The following is a 25,926-nucleotide window of genomic DNA, read 5'->3' on the forward strand; positions in this document are numbered from 1 at the left end:
CATACTACCCACATATCTACAATACATTAAGTGTGTTACCTCAGACCACTACTCTACTACCACATATCTACAATACATTAAGTGTGTTTACCTCAGACCAAACTCTACTACCACATATCTACAAACATTAAGTGTGTTACCTCAGACCTCTACTACCACATATCTACAATACATTAAGTGTGTTACCTCAGACCACTACTCTAACCACATATCTACAAACATTAAGTGTGTTACCTCAGACCACTACTACCAATATCTACAATACATTAAGTGTGTTACCTCAGACCACTACTACCACATATCACAATACATTAAGTGTGTTACCTCAGAGCCACTACTCTACTACCACATTCTACAATACAAAATTAAGTGTGTTACCCGTCAGCCACTACTCTACTACCACATATCTACAATACATTAAGTGTGTTACCTCAGACCACTACTACCACATATCTACAATACATTAAGTGTTTACCTCAGACCTACTACTACCACATATCTACAATACATTAAGTGTGTTACCCAGACCACTACTCTACTACCACAATCTACAATACATTAAGTGTGTTACCTCAGACCACACTCTACTACCACATATCTACAATACATTAAGTGTGTTACCTCAGACCACTACTACCACATATCTTACAATACATTAGTGTGTTACCGCAGACCTCTACTACCACATATCTACAATACATTAAGTGTGTTACCTCAGACCACTACTCTACTACCACATATCTACAGTCGTGCCAAAAGTTCAGAAATGACAAATAGTTAATTCCAACAAAGTTTGCTGCTTCAGATGTCTTTAAGATATTTTGTCAGATGTTACTATGGAATACTGAAGTATAATTACAAGCATTTCATAAGTGTCAAAGCTTTTATTGACAATTACATGAAGTTGATGCAAAGAGTCAATATTTGCAGTTTGACCCTTCTTTTTCAAAGACCTTGCAATCCACCCTGGCATGCTGTCAATTAGACTTCTTGCCACAGCCTGACTATGGCAGCCCATCTTGGCATAAGTCAATGCTTGGAGTTTGTCAGAATTTGTGGGGTTTTGTTTGTCCACCTGCCTCTTGAGGATGTACCACAAGTTCTCAATGAGATTAAGTCTGGGAGTTTACCTGGCCATGGACCCAAAAATCGATGTTTTTTCCCCGAGCCACTTAGTTATCCACTTTGCCTTATGGCAAGGTGCTCCATCATGCTGGAAAAGGCATTGTTCACACCAAACTGTTTCCTGTGAATGGTTGGGAGAAGTGCTCTCGGAGGATGTGTTTGCTACCATTCTTTATTCATGGCTGTTTCTTAGGCAAAATTGTGAGTGAGCACACTCCTTGGCTGAGAAGCAACCCCACACATGAATGCTCTCAGATGCTTTACTGTTGGCATGACACAGGACTGATGTAGCACTCACCTTGTCTTCCCGCGAACAACTTTTTTCCAGATTCCCCAAACAATCGAATTCATCAGAGAAGCCTTCTTCACAATAATTGAACCCGTTCTCCTTGAAGTTCTTGATGATCCGATAAATGGTTGATTTAGGTGCAATCTTACTGGCAGCAATATCCGTGCCTGTGAAGCCCTTTTGTGCAAACAATAAGCAATGATGACGGCACGTGTTTCCTTGCAGGTAACCATGGTTGACAGAGGAAGAACAATGATTCCAAGCACCACCCTCCTTTTGAGGCTTCCAGTCTGTTATTCGAACTCAATCAGCATGACAGAGGGATTGCCAGCCTTGTCCTCATCAACACTCACACCTGTGTTAACGAGAGAATCACTGACATGATGTCAGCTGGTCCTTTTGTGGCAGGGCTGAAATGCAGTGGAAATGTTTTTGGGGGATTCAGTTCATTTGCATGGCAAAGAGGGACTTTGCAATTAATCTGATCACTCTTCCTAACATTCTGGAGTATATGCAAACTAGGGCAGCAGACTTTGTGAAAATTAATATTTGTGTCATTCTCAACTTTTGGCCACGACTGTATGCGTGCGTCTATGTTTGTGTTGCTTCACTGTCCCCGCTGTTACATAAGGTGTATTTTATCTGTATTTAAATCTGATTCTCCTGCTGCATCAGTTACCTGATGTGGAATAGAGTTCCATGATGTCATGGCTCTATGTAGTACTGTGCTCCTCCCATAGTCTGTTTCCATGGTTTCCAGGCGTTTGATGCCATTCCATTTGCTCCGTTCCGGACATTATTATGAGCCGTTTTTAATTTTGCGTCTTTTACCCACCTGTTGTTGCTAAATGTGATCAGCATTTACCCACTTATTTACTGACTATTACACCTCCAGAAGCACTTATTTAATATCTAATTAAAATATTGTCTCTTCTGCCTGTTCATTGCTGTTAAACTCCGTCCTCTCCACCAGGTAAGACAACTCTGATCAAGGCGTTGACGGGTGACGCTGCACTGCAGCCTAGAGATCAGCTGTTTGCCACGCTGGACGTCACGGTGCACGCCGGGACGCTGCCTAGTCACATGACTGTGCTTTATGTGGATACCATCGGTTTCCTGTCCCAGCTTCCCCACCAGCTCATAGACTCCTTCTCCGCTACGCTGGAGGACGTCATTCACTCTGTATGTTACAACACTTTTTCATTTCAAAATGTTTCCAATTCATCCCAAAGGTGTTCGATTAGCGTTACATTGTCCCTTCACTGGAACTAAGGGGCCTAGCCCGAACCATGAAAAACATCCCCAGACCATTATTCCTCCTCCACTATGGGGCAGGTAGCGTTCTCCTGGCATCCGCCAAACCCAGATTCATTAACCGGACTGCCAGGTGGTGAAGTGATTCATCACTCCAGAGAACGTGTTTCCACTGCTCCAGAGTCCAATGGCGTCGAGCTTTACACCACTCCAGCTGACGCTTCGTATAGCGCATGGTGATCTTAGGCTTGTGTGCGGCTGCTCGTCCATGGAAACCCATTTCATGAAGCTCCAGACAGAACAGTTCTTGTGCTGACGTTGCTTCCAGGGACAGTTTGGAACCCGGTAGTGAGTGTTGCAACCGAGGACAGACAATTCGGAAGTCCTGTTCTGTGAGCTTGTGTGGTCTACCACTTTGCGGCTGAGCCGTTGTTGCTCCTGTCCGTTTCCACTTCACAATAACAGCAGTTACAGTTGACCGAGGCAGCTCTAGCAGGGCAGAAATTTGAGGAACTGACTTGTTGGAAAGGTAGCATCCTGTGACGATGCCACATTAAACGTCACTGAGCTTTTCAGTTAGGCCGTTCTACTGCCAATGTTTGTCTATGGAGATCGCATGGCTGTGTGCTCGATTTTACACACCAGTCAGCAACAGGTGTGCCTGAAATAGCTGAATCCACTAATTTGAAGGGGCGTCCACATACTGCTGTATAGATAGTGTTCTTTCTCCTCGTTCTGTCCCCAGGACCTGATAGTCCATGTGAGAGACATCAGCCACCCAGAGACTGTGAACCAGAAGGAGAATGTGTTGAATGTCCTGAGGAACCTTCAGATCCCAGACAGACTGATGAGCTCCATCGTAGAAGTCCACAATAAGATAGATCTGGTGGACAGGTGAGGAGAATAACATTCACACACAGTCTTGTACAGCTAACCTTGTGGGGACACACAATTCAGTCCCATTCAAAATCCTATTTCCCCTGAACATAAACCGTATCCTAACCCGTACCCTAATCCGAACCTTAACCTAAAACTACACTAGCTCCTAACCCTAAACCCAACCCTAGCTCCTAACCCTAAACCCAACCCTAGCTCCTAACCCTAAACCCAACCCTAGCTCCTAACCCTAAAATGAACCCTAGCTCCTAACCCTAAAACTACACTAGCCTCCTAACCCTAAAACTCCTAAACCCTAAAACTAACCCTAGCTCCAACCCTAACCCAACCCTACTCCTAACCCTAAACCCAACCCTAGCTCCTAACCCTAAACCCAACCCTAGCCTCCTAACCCTAAAATGAACCCTAGCTCCTAAACCTAAAACCCAACCCTAGCTCCTAACCCTAAACCCAACCCTAGCTCCTAACCCTAAAAATTAACCCTAGCTCCTAAACCTAAAAACCCAACCCTAGCTCCTAACCCTGAACTTAATTCTAATTCTAATCTTAACCCTAAACCCCTAGATATAGCATTTGAACTTGTGGGGACCAACAAAATGTCCCCAGTTGGTCAAATGTTTGTTCGTTTACTATTCTTGTGGGACTTTTGGTCCACAAGTAGTTTTAAACACACACACGTACACACGTACACACACACACAGTTAGAACAGCACACTCAAAACACTTCGGTGAGATGCCAAATTAGTCTGTTGAGGGAGAACTAAAGTCTGTTGAGGGAGGAACTAAAGACTGTTTGAGGGGAGGAACTAAAGTCTGTTGAGGGAGGAACTAAAGTCTGTTGAGGGGAAGAACTAAAGTCTGTTGAGGGAAACTAAAGTTCTGTTAGGAGCGAACTAAAGTCTGTTGAGGGGAGGAACTAAAGTCTGTTGAGGGGAGGAACTAAAGTCTGTTGAGGGGAGGAACTAAAGTCTGTTGAGGGGATGGAACTAAAGTCTGTTGAGGGGAGGAACTAAAGTCTGTTGAGGGGAGGAACTAAAGTCTGTGAGATGTATATGTGACTATGGTGTTTATCCATATATAAGTTCTTATTATTCATTACATGGATATGTTGTCATCCTCAGCTATGAGCCCTCTGAGCCCAACAGCTTGCCTATCTCTGCTCTGAGAGAACAGGGTCTGGAGGAGCTGAAGATAGTAGTAGAAGAAGCTATAGTGAGATCTACAGGGAAACAGGTCCTGACTCTCCCTGTGGACCTCAGCAGCTCCCAGTTAAGGTAAGGTTAACTTAACATTGGCAGACCCCTAGCGTCAAGAGGTTAAAGGTAATGGAATCGAGCCACATGCTGTGTGTGACTGCTACAGTAATGACAGGAATATAGTAGCAGTCACTTTGAACAACCTCATTCATATGGCGTTCTGCTTCTGCTTCTGSATGTTCTTCTGCTTCTGCTTCTTCTTCAGTATATACAGTAAGTACGGTGCATTCAGAAAGTATTCAGACCCCTTGACTTTTTCCACGTTGTTACGTTACAGCCTTATTCTAAAAATAATTATTTTTATTTATTTTTTGCTACACGCACTACCCCATAATGATAAAGTGAAAACAGGTTTTTAGATTTTTTTTTGCAAATGTATTCAAAATGTAAAACAGAAATACCTTATTTACATAAGTATACATAAGTCGAATGAATTGTCTGTAGAGCTCTGAGAGGCACAGATCGGGGGAAGGGTACCAAAACATTTCTGCAGCATTGAAGGTCCCCTCCATCATTCTTAAATGGAAGAAGTTTGGAACCAACAAGACTCTTCCTACAAGAATCGGGGGAGAAGGGAGGTGACAAAGAACCGAATGGTCACTCTGACAGAGCTCCAGAGTTCCTCTGTGGAGGTCTGAGAACCTTCCAGAAGGACAACCATCTCTGCAGCACTCCACAAATCAGGCCTTTATGGTAGAGTGGCCAGACAGAAGCCGCTCCTCAGTGAAAGGCACATGACAGCCCGCTTGGAGTTTGCCAAAAGGCACCTAAAGACCATGAGAAACAAGATTCTCTGGTCCGATGGAACCAAGATTGAACTCTTTGGCCTGGATGCCAAGTGTCACGTCTGGAGGAAACCTGGCACCAACCCCGATCTAACATCTCTGGAGAGAACAGAAAATAGCTGTGCAGCGATGCTCCCCATCCAACCTGACAGAGCTTGAGAGAATCTGCAGAGAAGAATGGGAGAAACTCCCCAAATACAGATGTGCCAAGCTTGTAGCGTCATACCCAAGAAGACTCCATTCTGTAATTGCTGCCAAAGGTGCTTCAACAAAGTACTGAGTAAAGGGTCTGAATACTTATGTAAATGTAATATTTAAGTTTATATAATTTTATTACATTTGCAAAAAATTCTAATAACCAGTTTTTGCTTTGTCATTATGGGGTATTGTGTGTCATTGGATGAGGGGGGGGAAACTATTTAATTAATTTGAGAATAAAGCTGTAACGTAACAAAATGTGGAAAATGTCAAGGGGTCTGAGTACTTTACAAATGCACTGTATGACTGGTTTCACATTTGTCTCCAGCTATTGTGAGATCAAATATATCTAAAACAAGTGTCATTTATATTTACAATCCCCTTCTCCAAACGCATTACTCATTTACCTAGCTCTTATCAATAACTCTTATGAAGTTGTAAATTATAGTGCAATGAGAATGGTGTCTCATTTACCTAGCTCTTATCAATCAATCAATCAAATGTATTTATGAAGCCCTTTTTACATCAGCCGTTGTCACAAAGTGCTGTACAGAAACCCAGCCTAAAACCCCAAACAGCAAGCAATGCAGATGTAGAAGCACGGTGGCTAGGAAAAGAAGAAACCTAGAGAGGAACCAGGCTCTGAGGGGTGGCCAGTCCTCTTCTGGCTGTGCCGGGTGGAGATAACAGTACATGGCCATCAATAGCTCTTATCAAGTTGTAAATAACGGTGCATGGAGAATGGTGTCTCATTTAACACGGTGTATCTGTAGACACACCTCCATTAATACAGTGTATCTGTAGACACACCTCCATTAATACAGTGGATCTGTAGACACACCTCCATTAATACAGTGGATCTGTAGACACACCTCCATAAAAAATAAAAAAAAATAAAAAATTCACCTTTATTTAACCAGGTAGGCAAATTGAGAACACGTTCTCATTTACAATTGCGACCTGGCCAAGATAAAGCAAAGCAGTTCGACACATACAACACAGAGTTACACATGGAATAAAACAAACATACAGTCAATAATACAGTGAAAAATAAGTCTATATACAATGTGAGCAAGTGAGGTGAGATAAAGGAGGTGAAGGCAAACAAAATATATAAAATATATATATAAATAAATAAAAATATAAAAAAGGCAGTGGATAATACAGTGGATCTGTAGACACACCTTCATTAATACAGTGGATCTGTAGACACACCTTCATTTATTTGATCTCCACCCCCAAATGAATAGCGGTTGAATAGTTGGTGAGTAGTGGGTGAATAGCAGGTCAATAAAAGGTGAATAACAGGTGAATAGCAGGTGAATAGCATGCTATTCTCTTTAGTTCAACTTCAGAATACGCATAGAGAGAAAAGTGCATATAAAGGAAATTACGTTCCATTTACGCTTAACTCAGGTCGGAATGAGGGCCTTTTAGAATAGATTTTAAAATGATATTATTCATGTTTAAGGCTAGGCTTGGTTTATCCCCATTCTATATCTCTAACCATTCATCTCCCTATGAGCCAGGACACAGCCTGAGATGCTCTGGCAGGCCACTGTTGACCATCCATCTCCCTACGAGCCAGGACACAGCCTGAGATGCTTTGGCAGGCCACTGTTGACCATCCATCTCCCTAAGAGCCAGGACACAGCCTAATGTTGACCATTCATCTCCCTACGAGCCAGGACTCAGCCTGAGATGCTCTGGCAGGCCACTGTTGACTATTCCAAAGTCTAGGTTGAAAACTAAAGGCCAGACATTTTCCATAAGGACCCCTAGACTGCCAGAGCAGATTAGGTTTCCAGATTCAGTGCCTCTTTTTAAATCCCTGCTGAAGACACACCTTTATAAATAATATTTTAATGTCTGATTTTAATTAGCTATCTGTTTCATTCTCCTTCCTCCTGTCTGTTTCTTTATTAGTACTTTTATTTTATGATGTGAATCACTTTGTTATTTGTATCGAAAAGCGCTATATAAATCAAGTTATTATTATGAACTTCTTCTTCGTGTGTTTCTAGCTGGCTGTACAAGGAGGCAACAGTTCAGGAAGTGGACGTTAACCCTGATGAAGGTTCTGCTGTCGTCAAGGTGATCATCAGTGCTGCTGCGTACGGACGCTACAGGAAGACGTTCCAACTTAGTTAGAAACACGACAGGTCTACACCAATGATGTGTCTMAACCCTGGATGATTGACAGGAGGCTTTTTGAAGCCACCGGGCAGCCATAGAAATGCATTTATTCATGTCTACATTCGTTTTTGACACATTTATTATATTACAGACACCTTAATGCATCAAATGTTTGACATACAAATAAAAACATTTTCCTTAATAAAGTCTTTATTTTTTGAGTACTAATGTTACTGTCCCCACTACAACAACAAAAATCCTTGTATAATGGCTACGGTGTCTCAAAATGGACAAACAGTACTACAGTATAGCCAATTATTTTCTTGTTTTTTCAAGCAAAGGTCTTTTAAGTGAGTATGGAGCACACTCGTTCGGTTCAGCGAGGCGAGTTCGGCCGGACTGGAGCCTTTACCCATAATCACTGTTCCCGAGAGTTCCTGTTATAACTTTACCCATAATCACTGTTACCGAGAGTTCCTGTTAAAACATCCTTTTATAGGGAACACACAACAAATACTGTCAGCTGTTTCATCAGAAAACCAAACCACTCTTTTATGAATGATACAATGCATTTCATGTATTTAAATGTAAATATGTAAACAGGAAAGTGACAAAGTATAACCGTATATTGATTAATTATTAACTGTCTATCATGTTTCACATCTCACCTGATCTGGATCTGGTTGTTTCAGTGGAGAAACATTCACATGGTCTGGTTGTATTAGTGGAGAAACATTCACCTGAGCTAGTTGTATTAGTGGAGAAACATTCACCTGGTCTGGTTGTATTAGTGGAGAAACATTCACCTGATCTGGTTGTATTAGTGGAGAAACATTTCACCTGAACTATCTGGTTGTATTAGTGGAGAAACATTACCTGAGCTGGTTGTATTAGTGGAGAAACATTCACCTGATCTGGTTGTATTAGTGGAGAAACATTCACCTGAGCTGGTTGTATTAGTGGAGAAAACATTCACCTGATCTGGTTTTATTAGTGAGAAAACATTCACCTGATCTGTTGTATTAGTGGAGAAACATTCACCTGGTCTGGTTGTATTAGTGGGAAACATTCACCTGATCTGGTTGTATGTAGGGAGAAACATTCACCTATGCTGGTTGTATTAGTGGAGAAACATTCACCTGACTGGTGTATTAGTGGAGAAACATTCACCTGGTCTGGTTGTATTAGTGGAGAAACATTCACTGTCTGGTTGGATTAGTGGAAACATTCACCTGATCTGGTTGTATTAGTGGAGAAACATTCACCTGATCTGGTTGTATTAGTGGAGAAACATTCACCTGGTCTGGTTGTATTAGTGGAGAAAACATTCACCTGATCTGGTTGTATTAGTGGAGAAACATTCACCTGAGCTGGTTGTATTGTGGAGAAACATTCACTGATCTGGTTGTATTAGTGGAGAAACATTCACCTGATCTGTTGTATTAGTGGAAAACATTCACCTGAGCTGGTTGTATTAGTGGAGAAACATTCACCTGATCTGGTTGTATTAGTGGAGAAACATTCACCTGTTGGTTGTATTAGTGGAGAAACATTCACCTGATCTGGTTTTATTAGTGGAGAAACATTCACCTTGATCTTGGTTGTATAGTGGGAGAAAACATTCACCTGAGTGTTGTATAGTGGAGAAACATTGCACCTGATCTGGTTGTTTCAGTGGAGAAACATTCACCTGAGCTGGTTGTATTAGTGGAGAAACATTCACCTGGTCTGGTTGTATTAGTGGAGAAACACTGCATGTGTAACATTTGATCTCTTAAATTTAATATCTTATCACTGTAAAAAGTAGAATATTCCTGTATTTTAAAATTCATTGCATAGAAAAAGGAAAAACGAATGTATAAGAGGTAGCCTATGTAGTGGTTATTTTGGAATGACTTTTTGTTGGCTTAATGACTCCCTAAAACAAAATATTGACCTGTACTGTAAGAGTCATGTAACAGTTTTTCTGTAGAAAAATCCATAGCATTGAAAGGCGGAATAAGGGGCGTAAGTATGAGGTACAGTGGCTTCAGGAAGTATTCATTCCCCGTGCCTTATTCCACGGTGTTACAGCTTGAATAAAACAGTTATTAATTGGTTTTACCCATCTACACACAATACCCCAGAATGACAAACTGAAAACATGTTTTAAGAATTTCTTGCAAATTTATTGAAAATGAAATATCTCATTTACATATGTATTCAATAGGTGTTCGAATCCCCTTTTGGCAGTGATTACAGCTGTGAGTGTTTCTGGGTAAACCTCTAAGAGCTTTCCACMCCTGGATTGTACAACATTTGCACATTMTTTTTTTTTAAATTCTTCAAACTGTCAAGTTGGTTGTTGATCAATGCTTGACAACCATTTAAGTCTTGCCATAGATTTTCAAGACGATTTAAGTCCAAACTGTAACCAGGCCACTGATTCACCATCTTCTTGGTAAGCAATTCCAGTGTACATTTGGCCTTGTGTTTTAGGTTATTGTCCTGCTGAAAGGTGAATTCATCTCCCAGTGTCTGTTGGAAACAGACAACCAGATTATTCCGCTAGGATTTTCCCTGTGCTTAGCTCTATTCCGTTTCTTTTCATCATAAAAAACTCCCCAGTCCTTACCGATGGCAAGCACACCGATAACATGATGCAGCCACCACCATTCTTGACAATATGAAGAGTGGTACTCAGTGATGTGTTGGATTGGCCCAAAATATAACGCTTTGTATTCAGTACATAAAGATAATTTCTTTGCCAATTTTTTGGGGCAGTTTTACTTTGGTGCCTTCTTTCAAATAGGATGCATGTTTTGGTATATAATTTATTCTGTACAGGCTTCCTTCTTTTCACTGTGTCATTTAGGTTAGTATTGTGTAGTAACTACAATGTTGTTGATCCATCCTCAGTTCTATCCTATCACAGCCATTAAACTCTGTAACTATTTTAAAGTCACCATTGGACTCATGGTGAAATCTCTGAGCAGTTTCCTTCCTCTCCAGCAACTGAGTTATGAAGGACGCCTGTATCTTTGTAGTGACTGGGCTTATTGATACACCATCCAAAGTGTAATTAATAATTTCACAATGCTCAAACGGATATTCAGTCTGGTTTTTTATCTTTACCCATCTACCAATAGGTGTCCTGCTTTGCGAGGCATTGGAAAACCTCCCTGGTCTTTGTGGTTGAATCTGTGTTTGAAATTCACTGCTGGACTGAGGGACCTTGAAGATAATTGTATGTGTGGGTTACAGAGATGAGGTAGTCATTCAAAAAGCATGTTAAACACCATTATTACACACAGAGTGAGTCTATGCAACTTATGTGACTTGTTAAGCACATTTTACTCCTGACATAAAAGGGTTGAATACTTTGAGACTTAAGACATTTCAGCTTTTCATTTTTAATTCATTTCTAAAAACATAATACCCCATAATGTCAAAGTGGAATTATGTTTAAGCCAGTGACACAAAATCTCAATTKAATCCATTTTAAATTCAGGCTGTAACAAAATGTGTAAAAAGTCAAAGGGTGTGAATCATTTCTGAAGTATCTAGGGCTTCTATTGGAATGACTTTCTATGGTCAGTATGATTCCCAGTGAAACCAAATAATGACTGGTTGTCGTAACCCTGCTGATGTAGCAGTTTTCTGTTCTCTTTGAATGACCTATTTTTGACTGAATGACTCCCTAAACCAGATATTTGATTTCTCATCTGTAGTCAGTCCTCCTCTGCTTTAAGAGTCCTCTGATCCGTCCTCTGCTGCCGTAACAGTTTTCTATTGAGGTTGATGACCAGAGGACAGAAGGGGACAGGTCCTATAAAGTCTCCTGCTATGATGTTGAGGTTGTTAGAGTGTGGTCCAGGGACCTGTTCCTCCAGCCACGACCTCAGCTCCTTCCAGTTAGCCAGGGTTAAGGTCTGCAGGGACTGACGGGGGTGCAGCGCGATGTAGGAGCGGTCAGCCGTCAGGTTCAGACCGGACACAAAGAAACCATCTGAACAAGACAAAACGTGGATTAAAGTTTAAGGGCTCTACTCAAGCCGTATCACGGAAGTTCAGCATTACAGCGTGATTGAAACGTAAAGATAATGTTGTGTTAGTGGAGACACACCAGCGACACAGATTGAGCCCTACAGTACATCTCTGAACACACGGACTTCACATCAAATGGATTTTATAAAGCCCTTTTTACAGAGGCAGTTCACAACAGTATCACTAGACATTGTCATGGTCCTCTTGATATGTTGCTATTTGAAGAGTTATAACATACAGAGTCATGTGAAAGTCTACACACCCCTTGCGCAGTCGTAAGGCCTAGATTCAATCAGATCAAGCATTAACCAGCGGTAGCAGACACCGGCAAAAAAAGAAAGCTGTTCATCATTGTCACGAAGCCACACCGTCCTACTCTCGTATAGAAGTTCAAAAGGAGAAAGTGTACGCGATATAGAAATAATTAGGCTCAAATGTAAAAATTATTTAAATAAGGATTTCTAGAATCCTAATCGAGGTGTAAATTACATCTTACATTCCAGTGTTCTAACTTGTAAATGAGGCTACATGGAATGTGCGCTTTAGGTATAATCAAATCGTATTTGTCACGCACCGAATACAACAGGTGTAGACCTTACAGTGAAATGCATACTTACAAGCCCTTAACCAACAATGCAGTTTTATGAAAAATAAATGTTAAGTAAAAAATAGATAAGTAAAAAATAACAAATAAATAATTAAAGAGCAGCAGTAAAATAACAAAAAATAACAGTACAGAGTCAATGTGGAGGCTATATACAGGGGGTACCAGTAGAGAGTCAATGTGGAGGCTATATACAGGGGGTACCGGTACAGAGTCAATGTGGAGGCTATATACAGGGGGTAAACAGAGTCAATGTGGAGGCTATATACAGGGGGTACCGGTTAGTCAAGGTAATTGAGGTAATATGTACATGTAGGTAGAGTTAAAGTGACTATGCATAGATGATAACAACAGAGAGTAGCAGCAGTGTAAAAGAGAGGGAAGGGTGGAGACAATGCAGATAATCTGGGTAGCCATTTGATTAGCTGTTCAGGAGTCTTATGGCTTAGGGGTAGAATCTATTTTGGACTGGACCTAGACTTGGCGCTTTGGTACCGCTTACCGTGCGGTAGCAGAGAGAACAGTCTATGACTTGGGTGGCTGGAGTCTTTGAAAATGTTTAGGGCCTTCCTCTGACACCGCCAGGTATAGAGGTCCTGGATGGCAGTAATCTTGGCCCCAGTGATGTACTGGGCCGTACGCACCACCCTCTGTAGTGCCTTGCGGTCGGAGGCCGAGCAGTTGCCATAACAGGCAGTGATGCAACCAGTCAGGATGTTGCAGCTGTAGAACTTTTTGAGGATCTGAGGACCCATGCCAAATCTTTTTAGTTTCCTGAGGGGGAATAGGCTTTGTCGTGCCCTCTTCACGACTGTCATGGTGTGCTTGGACCATGTTAGTTTGTTGGTAATGTGGACACCAAGGAACTTGAAGCTCTCAACCTGCTCCACTGCAGCCCCGTCGATGAGAATGGGGGCGTGCTCGGTCCTCCTTTTCCTGTAGTTCACAAACATCTCCTTTGTCTTGATCACGTTGAGGGAGAGGTTGTTATCCTGTCACCACACGGCCAGGTCTCTGACCTCCTCCCTATAGGCTGTCTCATCGTTGTTGGTGATCAGGCCTACCACTGTTGTGTCATCTGCAAACTTAACGATGGTGTTGGAGTCGTGCCTGGGCATGCAGTCATGGGTGAACAGGGAGTACAGGAGGGGACTGAGCACGCACCCCTGAGGGGCCCGTCAGGAAGTCCAGGATCCAGTTGCAGAGGGAGGTGTTTAGTCCCAGGGTTCTTAGCTTAGTGATGAGCTTTGTGAGCACTATGGTTTTGAATGCTGAGCTGTATAGCATTCTCACATAGGTGTTCCTTTTGTCCAGGTGGGAAAGATCAGTGTGGAGTGCAATAGAGATTGCATCATCTGTGGATCTGTTGGGGCAGTATGCAAATTGGAGTGGGTCTAGGGTTTCCGGGATGGTGTTGATGTGAGTCATGACCAGCCTTTCAAAGCACTTCATGGCTACCTACGTGAGTGCTACAGGGCAGTAGTCATTTAAGCAGGTTTCTTGGGCACAGACTCGGTCAGGGAGAGGTTGAAAATATCAGTGAAAACACTCGTCAGTTGGTCAGGGCATGCTCTGAGTACACGTCCTGGTAATCCGTCTGGTCCCGCGGCCTTGTGAATGTTGACCTGTTTAAAGGTCTTGCTCACATCGGCTATGGAGACCGTGATCGTACAGTCGTCCGGAACAGCTGGTGCTCTCATGAATGCTTCAGTATTGCTTGCCTCAAAGCGAGCACAAAAGGTTTGCGTCATTGGGAAGCTTGCGGCTGGGTTTCCCATTGTAGTCCGTCAAAGCCCTGCCACATCCGACGAGCATCAGAGCCGGTGTAGTAGGATTCAATCTTAATCCTGTATTGACGCTTTGCTTGTTTGATGTTTCGTCTGAGGGCATAGCAGGATTTCTTAAAAGCGTCCGGATTAGTGTCCTGCTCCTTATGGCTAGAAAGAAGCTTGTTCAGGCCACTTTTCTCTCTGTATTTGATTATGGTTGTTGTATATGCATGCAACCTCCTCTGTCTTACAGAGACTGGACTCTGTTAATCATGCATCCTTGCACTTTATTACAAATGCCAAGTCACTCACCCACAATTGCACCTTGTACCAAATGGTAGGTTGGACCTCACTTTATCAGAAAGATACATGTGTATGTGTTCATCTACAAAGCCCTTTTGGGTAAAAACCCTCTTTACCTCTGTAGTCTGGTCTCCTTCACCACCAGCAGGTAAACTCCCTCTTTACCTCTGTAGTCTGGTCTCCTTCACCACCAGCAGGTAAACTCCCTCTTTACCTTGGTAGTCTGGTCTCCTTCACCACCAGCAGGTAAACTCCCTCTTTACCTCTGTAGTCTGGTCTCCTCACCACCAGCAGGTAAACTCCCTCTTTACCTCTGTAGTCTGGTCTCCTTCACCACCAGCAGGTAAACTCCCTCTTTACCCTGGAGTCTGGTCTCCTTCACCACCAGCAGGTAAACTCCCTCTTTACCTCTGTAGTCTGGTCTCCTTCACCACCAGCAGGTAAACTCCCTCTTTACCTCTGTAGTCTGGTCCCTTCACCACCAGCAGGTAAACTCCCTCTTTACCTCTGTAGTCTGGTCTCCTTCACCACCAGCAGGTAAACTCCCTCTTTACCTCTGTAGTCTGGTCTCCTTCACCACCAGCAGGTAAACTCCCTCTTTACCTCTGTAGTCTGGTCTCCTTCACCACCAGCAGGTAAACTCCCTCTTTACCTCTGTAGTCTGGTCTCCTTCACCACCAGCAGGTAAACTCCCTCTTTACCTCTGTAGTCTGGTCTCCTTCACCCCAGCAGGTAAACTCCCTCTTTACCTCTGTAGTCTGGTCTCCTTCACCCCAGCAGGTAAACTCCCTCTTTACCTCTGTAGTCTGGTCTCCTTCACCACCAGCAGGTAAACTCCCTCTTTACCTCTGTAGTCTGGTCTCCTTCACCACCAGCAGGTAAACTCCCTCTTTACCTCTGTAGTCTGGTCTCCTTCACCCCAGCAGGTAAACTCCCTCTTTACCTCTGTAGTCTGGTCTCCTTCACCAGCAGGTAAACTCCCTCTTACCTCTGTAGTCTGGGCTCCTTCACCCCAGCAGGTAAACTCCCTCTTTACCTCTGTAGTCTGGTCTCCTTCACCCCAGCAGGTAAACTCCCTCTTTACCTCTGTAGTCTGGTCTCCTTCACCACCAGCAGGTAAACTCCCTCTTTACCTCTGTAGTCTGGTCTCCTTCACCACCAGCAGGTAAACTCCCTCTTTACCTCTGTAGTCTGGTCTCCTTCACCACCAGCAGGTAAACCTCCCTCTGTAGTCTGGTCTCCTTCACCCAGCAGGTAAACTCCCTCTGTAGTCTGGTCTCTCCTTCACCACCAGCAGGTAAACTCCCTCTGTAGTCTGGTCTCCTCACCCCAGCAGGTAAAACTCCCTCGTAGTCGTCTGGCTTCACCACCAGCAGGTAAACTCCCTCTGTAGTCTGGTCTGCTTCACCACCAGCAGGTAAACTCCCTCTGTAGTCTGGTCTCCTTCACCACCAGTAGGTAAACTCCCTCTGTAGTCTGGTCTCCTTCACCCCCGGTAGGTAAACTCCCTCTGTAGTCTGGTCTCCTTCACCACCGGTAGGTAAACTCCCTCTGTAGTCTGGTCTCCTTCACCCCCGGTAGGTAAACTCCCTCTGTAGTCTGGTCTCCTTCACCACCAGTATGTAAACGCCCTCTGTAGTCTGGTCTCCTTCACTACCAGCAGGTAAACTCCCTCTGTAGTCTGGTCTCCTTCACTACCAGCAGGTAAACTCCCTCTGTAGTCTGGTCTCCTTCACCACCAGTAGGTAAACTCCCTCTGTAGCCTGGTCTCCTTCACCATAAACACACACACTGCACCGAAATTGACTGGAGACTTAATACGCTGAAAAAGGGACCGTAGCGGAATGACAACAACATGGATGCTTGTTAAAGAAGGGATGGAGAGGGAGATAGAGACACTTAACATTGCCACATTCAGAAACTACCCTCACCTACAGTAACCATATACTTTGCACATGAACCGCCGCCCGCTTTGAGCAAGAAATCATGTATGTGTTTACGTGAAATGCCTGGTTTGGCCGGAGACCTCTCGGTGAACAGGGCAGCCTTGGAAAAAGGGATTTGGGCCTTTTCGCGGCACGCTTGTAACGTTCTGATTATCCGAAATGGTTCCAACAACTGTTGTCCTTCTTCGTAGTTGTCCGGTATCTGGTGACTTGTCTAGTCCTGAACAGAACTACAGAGTCGAGAGTTTCCTTCCATTTTCTGGTCCAATGTGTTTTTTTCTAAACCCATCATTTATACCTTTTGCTCGAAAGGGGTGGTTCCGGAAGGTTGACACGCTCCCTGACTTCACTCAGGGCGGTGATTAGTCACTGTGCAAAGTTCTGGAAATCAATTCTCTTATAACTTCTCAAATCACATCCCTCTCTTAACAAAAACACTTTCATCATTGTTTCATATTACATGCACAACCCATAGTATGGAAACTTAATCTATGTATACACTTCCGGTTTGGAGCGAGTAGTCGCATTCCGCTTTCCGCTTCGCATTCCGCTTCACAGGTAGTATTACCATTTCATTTTCATTACAGTACAACAGTTTGATTTGTTTGATCTTAGCTAGCTACATAGCCGTCTTTGTATCAAAGATAATTGTGTAGTTATTGAGGTTCGCTAGCCAGCTATTTTCGTCGTAACGTAACGTAGTCAACACTGCTAGCTAGCCAGCTAGCCAGCTAGCCACCGAATAGCAGCACTGCAGAAACGATTACATTACAACGGAACGACTTGATTAGTGTAGTGTTAGCTAGCTACATAGTTGTCTTTGCTATCTTTGTATCTAAGATAATTGTGTAGCTTAGAGTAGTTTAGAGTAATTATTCGTTTAGCTAGCCAGCTATTTTCGTCCGCCGCGCTGCCGTTCTCCTACCTAGTCAACACTGCTAGCTAACACTGCTAGCTAGCCAACTTCTACCGAATAGCAGCACTGTAGAAACTCACATTACAACTTACATTACAACGGAACGACTTGATTAGCGTAGTGTTAGCTAGCTACATAGTTGTCTTTGCTGTCCTTGTATCCAAGATAATTGTGTAGTTTTGGAGAAATTGTCGAGGTTACCTAGCCAGTTAGAGGTTACCTAGCCAGCTACACTTTCAAACAAAGTCAACAACGCAGCACTGCTAGCCAGCCTACTTCAACGCCAGCAGTACTATATCATTTTAGTCAATAAGATTTTATTTTATTTTTGCAACGTAAGCTTAACTTTCTGAACATTCGAGACGTGTAGTCCACTTGTCATTCTAATCTCCTTTGCATTAGCGTAGCCTCTTCTGTAGCCTGTCAACTATGTGTCTGTCTATCCCTCTTCTCTCTCTCTGCACAGACCATACAAACGCTTCCACACCGCGTGGCCGCCGCTACCCTAACCTGGTGGTTCCAGCGCGCACGACCCGCGTGGAGTTCCAGGTCTCCGGTAGCCTCTGGAACTGCCGATCTGCGGCCAACAAGGCAGAGTTCATCTCAGCCTATGCGTCCCTCCAGTCCCTCGACTTCTTGGCACTGACGGAAACATGGATTACCACTGATAACACTGCTACTCCTACTGCTCTCTCCTCGTCTGCCCACGTGTTCTCGCACACCCCGAGAGCTTCTGGTCAGCGGGGTGGTGGCACTGGGATCCTCATCTCTCCCAAGTGGACATTCTCTCTTTCTCCCCTGACCCATCTGTCTATCGCCTCCTTTGAATTCCATGCTGTCACAGTTACCAGCCCTTTCAAGCTTAACATCCTTATCATTTATCGCCCTCCAGGTTCCCTTGGAGAGTTCATCAATGAGCTTGACGCGCCTGATAAGTTCCTTTCCTGAGGATGGCTCACCTCTCACAGTTCTGGGTGACTTTAACCTCCCACGTCTACCTTTGACTCATTCCTCTCTGCCTCCTTCTTTCCACTCCTCTCCTCTTTTGACCTCACCCTCTCACCTTCCCCCCTACTCACAAGGCAGGCAATACGCTTGACCTCATCTTTACTAGATGCTGTTCTTCCACTAATCTCATTGCAACTCCCCTCCAAGTCTCCGACCACTACCTTGTACCTTTTCCCTCTCGCTCTCATCCAACACTTCCCACACTGCCCCTACTCGGATGGTATGCGCCGTCCCAACCTTCGCTCTCTCTCCCCGCTACTCTCTCCTCTTCCATCCTATCATCTCTTCCCTCTGCTCAAACCTTCTCCAACCTATCTCCTGATTCTGCCTCCTCAACCCTCCTCTCCTCCCTTTCTGCATCCTTTGACTCTCTATGTCCCCTATCTCCAGGCCGGCTCGGTCCTCCCCTCCTGCTCCGTGGCTCGACGACTCACTGCGAGCTCACAGAACAGGGCTCCGGGCAGCCGAGCGGAAATGGAGGAAAACTCGCCTCCCTGCGGACCTGGCATCCTTTCACTCCCTCCTCTCTACATTCTCCTCTTGTCTCTGCTGCTAAAGCCACTTTCTACCACTCTAAATTCCAAGCATCTGCCTCTAACCCTAGGAAGCTCTTTGCCACCTTCTCCTCCCTCCTGAATCCTCCTCCCCTCCTCCCCCCTCTCTGCAGATGACTTCGTCAACCATTTTGAAAAGAAGGTCGACGACATCCGATCCTCGTTTGCTAAGTAAAACGACACCGCTGGTTCTGCTCACACTGCCCTACCCTGTGCTTTGACCTCTTTCTCCCCCCTCTCTCCAGATGAAATCTCACGTCTTGTGACGGCCGGCCGCCCAACAACCTGCCCGCTTGACCCTATCCCCTCCTCTCTTCTCCAGACCATTTCCGGAGACCTTCTCCCTTACCTCACCTCGCTCATCAACTCATCCTTGACCGCTGGCTACGTCCCTTCCGTCTTCAAGAGAGCGAGAGTTGCACCCCTTCTGAAAAAACCTACACTCGATCCCTCCGATGTCAACAACTACAGACCAGTATCCCTTCTTTCTTTTCTCTCCAAAACTCTTGAACGTGCCGTCCTTGGCCAGCTCTCCTGCTATCTCTCTCAGAATGACCTTCTTGATCCAAATCAGTCAGGTTTCAAGACTAGTCATTCAACTGAGACTGCTCTTCTCTGTGTCACGGAGGCGCTCCGCACTGCTAAAGCTAACTCTCTCTCCTCTGCTCTCATCCTTCTAGACCTATCGGCTGCCTTTGATACTGTGAACCATCAGATCCTCCTCTCCACCCTCTCCGAGCTGGGCCATCTCGGCGCGGCCCACGCTTGGATTGCGTCCTACCTGACAGGTCGCTCCTACCAGGTGGCGTGGCGAGAATCTGTCTCCGCACCACGTGCTCTCACCACTGGTGTCCCCAGGGCTCTGTTCTAGGCCCTCTCCTATTCTCGCTATACACCAAGTCACTTGGCTCTGTCATATCCTCACATGGTCTCTCCTATCATTGCTATGCAGACGACACACAATTAATCTTCTCCTTTCCCCCTCTGATAACCAGGTGGCGAATCGCATCTCTGCATGTCTGGCAGACATATCAGTGTGGATGACGGATCACCACCTCAAGCTGAACCTCGGCAAGACGGAGCTGCTCTTCCTCCCGGGAAGGACTGCCCGTTCCATGATCTCGCCATCACGGTTGACAACTCCATTGTGTCCTCCTCCCAGAGTGCTAAGAACCTTGGCGTGATCCTGGACAACACCCTGTCATTCTCAACTCACATCAAGGCGGTGACCCGTTCCTGTAGGTTCATGCTCTACAACATTCGCAGAGTACGACCCTGCCTCACACAGGAAGCGGCGCAGGTCCTAATCCAGGCACTTGTCATCTCCCGTCTGGATTACTGCAACTCGCTGTTGGCTGGGCTCCCTGCCTGTGCTATTAAACCCCTACAACTCATCCAGAACGCCGCAGCCCGTCTGGTGTTCAACCTTCCCAAGTTCTCTCACGTCACCCCGCTCCTCCGCTCTCTCCACTGGCTTCCAGTTGAAGCTCGCATCCGCTACAAGACCATGGTGCTTGCCTACGGAGCTGTGAGGGAACGCACCTCCGTACCTTCAGGCTCTGATCAGGCCTACACCCAAACAAGGGCACTGCGTTCATCCACCTCTGGCCTGCTCGCTACCTCTGAGGAAGTACAGTTCCCGCTCAGCCCAGTCAAAACTGTTCGCTGCCCTGGCACCCCAATGGTGGACAAACTCCCTCACGACGCCAGGTCAAGCGGAGTCAATCACCACCTTCCGGAGACACCTGAAACCCCACCTCTTTAAGGAATACCTAGGATAGGATAAAGTAATCCTTCTAACCCCCCCCCTCCCCTTAAAAGAGTTAGATGCACTATTGTAAGTGGTTGTTCCACTGGATATCATAAGGTGAATGCACCAATTTGTAAGTCGCTCTGGATAAGAGCGTCTACTAAATGACTTAAATGTAAATGTAAAATGTAGTGGGTATACTTTCCAAGTTACAGTATTTCCTTTATAATTTTTTTAATGACATCACAAAATAACAAAGAAAATGACTGTGTTCTATTGATCGCCTCCCCACGCTCTACATTACAAACGTTGTTCCAGTATTTCACCTTTGAGCGTGTTCAGAGTTTCAGCGGGAAAAAGGTCTGTTGAGACCAAAGCACATTCCTTTGGTGAATTTGGAGCGCACAGGCCTGGATCTTCTCCATTGATTTACAACAGGACGTGAGTTGTTAATCCCCTCTAGTTCTTTCCTTCCCCCTCTACGGGTGAGAGGGGGTGCTGATTGAAGTTAGTCATTGCAAACCTGATCTGGCCCATTTGGATTCTCGTGGACAGTCATGACACATGGGAAGTGTTTTTCTACCCTCAAAGTGTGCCAACCAATTCTAACATATGGGTTTGTGCTCTATGGAAGCGCCCATACTGTATTTGCTGTGCAAATGTCAGCTAAAGTGGATCTGATTGAATAGAGTCGTAAATGTAAAATAAAACCATACTGATCTACACAACCTAAAAATAAAAAATGAAGATGTTGTTTGCGTATGTCTTCACACCCCAGAGCTAAGACTATAATGGCAGCGTCTGTCAACCATCACAGATGTGAATCATTTTAAATAAGATTCTACCAACAACTCTTAGGGCAACATACTGTATATCCATAGTTTTTTTCTCAGTAAATTTGGTCAGGAGTTATTGGTGGACAGCAATATTCAAACCATTCAGAAACACCTCTTGAAAATCCATTCTGGTGTCTTGGTGTCACGTTCTGACCATAGTGTGTTGTGCTTGTTTTAGTGTTGGTCAGGACGTGAGCTGGGTGGGCATTCTATGTTGTGTGTCTAGTTTGTCTGTTTCTGTGTTCGGCCTAATATGGTTCTCAATCAGAGGCAGCTGTCAATCGTTGTCCCTGATTGAGAATCATATATAGGTGGCTTGTTTTGTGTTGGGGATTTGTGGGTGGTTGTTTCCTGTCTTTGTGTTTTCTATGCACCAGCTAGGACTGTATCGGTTTGCCACATTTATTATTTTGTATTTGTTAAGTGTTCACGTTTAACGTTCGTATTAAACATGTTGAGCACTGGCTACGCTGCGTGTTGGTCTGATCCCCGTTACATTATTTTGTAATTGTCCTACTGAAAAATCCAACGCTATTCCGGGGTTAGGTTTACAGAAGAGTACGGCAGGTTTTCATTGAAGTTTTTACCTGGGCTTTGCTCCTTCCATATTTATTCTAATCGTGACAAACTCCCCAGTCCCCGCCAGTGAAAAGCATACCACATAACATGATGCTGAAACCACAAAACTTGAGTTGTGCAAAGTTGGTAGAAACTTATTCAAAACAGGTTCACAGCTGTAATGGCTGCTAAAGGCGCTTTCACCAAGTATTATCTCTTGGACTGTGAAGACATACGCAATTAAGACATCYTCATTTTTGATTAATTTGGAAAATGTTCAAATCGGAAATGAGGAGTAGGAAAATTTAATTTTATAAATTTAATTTAATAATTATTGGGGATTGAATTCTAAAACGGAAAAATGTGAAGACTGTGCAAGGGGTGTGTAGACTAKGCACTGTAACATGTCTGAACCTCAAAGTAATTTATTACTTTTAGTCAAGGGCTTTTCACATACCTGGGCGTCCTATGTCTTTCTGCCAATCCAGATAGCTGACCACCCCGCTGGCCGTGTTTTGGTTGGCCCACCAGTACGGTATACCTGGCCACAGAGCCTGGTGTCGTGCTGCTGACTGGTCATCATACGACAGCAGTACCTGGTAACCCATTGCCCACAGACCACGCAGGGTCACCACTGTCTCCTGGAGGGAAAGACAGAAGAACAAGTAGCCTCTGTTATAGGCTGTGTCTATATGGCATAGAGCACTAGTGTATAGTGCACTACTTCAGCCCTGGGCAGAGAAAGGTAAAGCATCCTACTGATGATATGTTAGGTAGTATTGGTCAGCTAGTGATTTGTGTAGGTAGGTAGTATTGGTCAGCTAGTGATTTGTGTAGGTAGTATTGGTCAGCTAGTGATTTGTGTAGGTAGTATTGGTCAGCTAGTGATATGTGTAGGTAGTACTGGGCAGCTAGTGATATGTGTAGGTAGTACTGGTCAGCTAGTGATTTGTGTAGGTAGTACTGGTCAGCTAGTGATTTGTGTAGGTAGTACTGGGCAGCTAGTGATTTGTGTAGATAGTATTGGTCAGCTAGTGATTTGTGTAGGTAGTATTGGGCAGCTAGTGATTTGTGTAGATAGTATTGGTCAGCTAGTGATTTGTGTAGGTAGTATTGGGCAGCTAGTGATTTGTGTAGATAGTATTGGTCAGCTAGTGATTTGTGTAGGTAGTATTGGGCAGCTAGTGATTTGTGTAGGTAGTATTGGGCAGCTAGTGATTTGTGTAGGTAGTACTGGTCAGCTAGTGATTTGTGTAGGTAGTACTGGGCAGCTAGTGAAGCCTTCTCTCATGCTGAACATTAACTAAACATCTCATTTCATTTACTGAAGAAATACAGTATTTTCAGTAAAGCAATCCAATTCGATAGAGGCCTACTGGTAATTCTTAGCAAAAAAATGTTGTAAATGTATCAGTCTTTCCAGCTATTGACATCGACTACAGTTAGAGAAATAACAAAGCTTACCTTGCGAGGACAGAGTTTAGACCCAAAGATTTTCTTCAGTGAGAAAATTAAATGTTCATGTAGTCTTTCGGTGAGTCCTTCAAAGTGACTGCATGCTAGGATAACAACCTCCTTGGAGTGAGACTCCAACCACCAGGCTACGGCCCTCAGAGTTTCCTGTACAGACACCAGTCAGGAAATATTACATATATGAGAAATAATCCTCCCAATATTGCCTTATCTTTTTTAGAGAGATCTTCTTGGCCATTGTGCTCTCTCGCTCTCCTGTTTCTACTTGGTGTTTGGGATTCAGGCTGGGTGACTATAAAGCACTTTCACTTGGTGTTTGGGGTTCAGGCTGGGTGACTATAAAGCACTTTCTACTTGGTGTTTGGAGTTCAGGCTGGGACTATAAAGCACTTTCTACTTGGTGTTTGGAGTTCAGGCTGGGTGACTATAAAGCACTTTCTACTTGGTGTTTGGAGTTCAGGCTGGGTGACTATAAAGCACTTTCTACTTGGTGTTTGGGGTTCAGGCTGGGTGACTAAAGCCCTTTCTACTTGGTGTTTGGGTTTCAGGCTGGTGACTATAAAGCCCTTTCTACTTGGTGTTTGGAGTTCAGGCTGGGTGACTATAAAGCCCTTTCTACTTGGTGTTTGGGGTTCGGCTGGGTGACTATAAAGCACTTTCTACTTGGTGTTTGGAGTTCAGGCTGGGTAACTATAAAGCACTTTCTACTTGGTGTTTGGAGTTCAGGCTGGGTGACTATAAGCACTTTCTACTTGGTGTTTGGGGTTCAGGCTGGGTGACTATAAAGCACTTTCTACTTGGTGTTTGGAGTTCAGGCTGGGTGACTATAAAGCCCTTTCTACTTGGTGTTTGGAGTTCAGGCTGGGTGACTATAAAGCACTTTCTACTTGGTGTTTGGGGTTCAGGCTGGGTGACTATAAAGCACTTTCTACTTGGTGTTTGGAGTTCAGGCTGGGTGACTATAAAGCACTTTCTACTTGTGTTTGGGGTTCAGGCTGGGTAACTATAAAGCACTTTCTACTTGGTGTTTGGAGTTCAGGCTGGGTGACTATAAAGCACTTTCTACTTGGTGTTTGGAGTTCAGGCTGGGTGACTATAAAGCACTTTCTACTTGGTGTTTGGAGTTCAGGCTGGGTACTAAAAACACTTTCTACTTGGTGTTTGGGTTCAGGCTGGGTGACTATAAGCACTTTCTACTTGGTGTTTGGGGTTCAGGCTGGGTGACTATAAAGCACTTTCTACTTGGTGTTTGGGGTTCAGGCTGGGTGACTATAAAGCACTTTCTACTTGGTGTTTGGGGTTCAGGCTGGGTGACTATAAAGCACTTTCTACTTGGTGTTTGGGGTTCAGGCTGGGTGACTATAAAGCACTTTCTACTTGGTGTTTGGAGTTCAGGCTGGGTGACTATAAAGCACTTTCTACTTGGTGTTTGGAGTTCAGGCTGGGTGACTATAAAGCACTTTCTACTTGGTGTTTGGAGTTCAGGCTGGGTGCTATAAAGCACTTTCTACTTGGTGTTTGGAGTTCAGGCTGGGTGACTATAAAGCACTTTCTACTTGGTGTTTGGAGTTCAGGCTGGGTGACTATAAAGCACTTTCTACTTGGTGTTTGGAGTTCAGGCTGGGTGACTATAAAGCACTTTCTACTTGGTGTTTGGAGTTCAGGCTGGGTGACTATAAAGCACTTTCTACTTGGTGTTTGGGTTCAGGCTGGGTGACTATAAAGCACTTTCTACTTGGTGTTTGGGGTTCAGGCTGGGTGACTATAAAGCACTTTCTACTTGGTGTTTGGGTTCAGGCTGGGTGACTATAAAGCCCTTTCTACTTGGTGTTTGGGGTTCAGGCTGGGTGACTATAAAGCCCTTTCTACTTGGTGTTTGGGGTTCAGGCTGGGTGACTATAAAGCCCTTTCTACTTGGTGTTTGGGGTTCAGGCTGGGTGACTATAAAGCACTTTCTACTTGGTGTTTGGGTTCAGGCTGGGTGACTAATAAGCCCTTTCTACTTGGTGTTTGGGGTTCAGGCTGGGTGACTATAAAGCCCTTTCTACTTGGTGTTTGGGGTTCAGGCTGGGTGACTATAAAGCCCTTTCTACTTGGTGTTTGGGGTTCAGGCTGGGTGACTATAAAGCCCTTTCTACTTGGTGTTTGGAGTTCAGGCTGGGTGACTATAAAGCACTTTCTACTTGGTGTTTGGGGTTCAGGCTGGGTGACTATAAAGCACTTTCTACTTGTGTTTGGGGTTC

The 25,926-nt window shown here is 44.4% G+C and overlaps 2 protein-coding genes across 2 annotated transcripts in view; one reads left to right on the top strand and one right to left on the bottom strand.

Moving 5' to 3' along the window:
* Positions 1-8,055, top strand: part of gtpbp6 (GTP binding protein 6 (putative)) — a 24,442-nt gene extending 16,387 nt beyond the window's left edge. Inside the window, exons 7-10 of the mRNA XM_070441480.1 lie at positions 2,388-2,596; positions 3,414-3,562; positions 4,687-4,839; positions 7,829-8,055. Of these exons, the coding sequence (XP_070297581.1) occupies positions 2,388-2,596; positions 3,414-3,562; positions 4,687-4,839; positions 7,829-7,955 (638 nt within the window). The 3' untranslated portion in view covers positions 7,956-8,055. The remainder of the gene's footprint in view (positions 1-2,387; positions 2,597-3,413; positions 3,563-4,686; positions 4,840-7,828) is intronic.
* A 2,031-nt stretch (positions 8,056-10,086) lies between these two features.
* Positions 10,087-25,926, bottom strand: part of LOC112076861 (phosphatidylinositol specific phospholipase C X domain containing 1) — a 29,626-nt gene continuing 13,786 nt past the window's right edge. Inside the window, exons 3-5 of the mRNA XM_070441481.1 lie at positions 23,675-23,836; positions 22,668-22,851; positions 10,087-11,928 (exon numbers count right to left, since the gene is read on the bottom strand). Of these exons, the coding sequence (XP_070297582.1) occupies positions 11,651-11,928; positions 22,668-22,851; positions 23,675-23,836 (624 nt within the window). The 3' untranslated portion in view covers positions 10,087-11,650. The remainder of the gene's footprint in view (positions 11,929-22,667; positions 22,852-23,674; positions 23,837-25,926) is intronic.

The sequence above is a fragment of the Salvelinus sp. IW2-2015 genome, unplaced genomic scaffold, assembly GCF_002910315.2.
Source record: "Salvelinus sp. IW2-2015 unplaced genomic scaffold, ASM291031v2 Un_scaffold4094, whole genome shotgun sequence".
Classification (NCBI taxonomy): Eukaryota; Metazoa; Chordata; class Actinopteri; order Salmoniformes; family Salmonidae; genus Salvelinus; species Salvelinus sp. IW2-2015.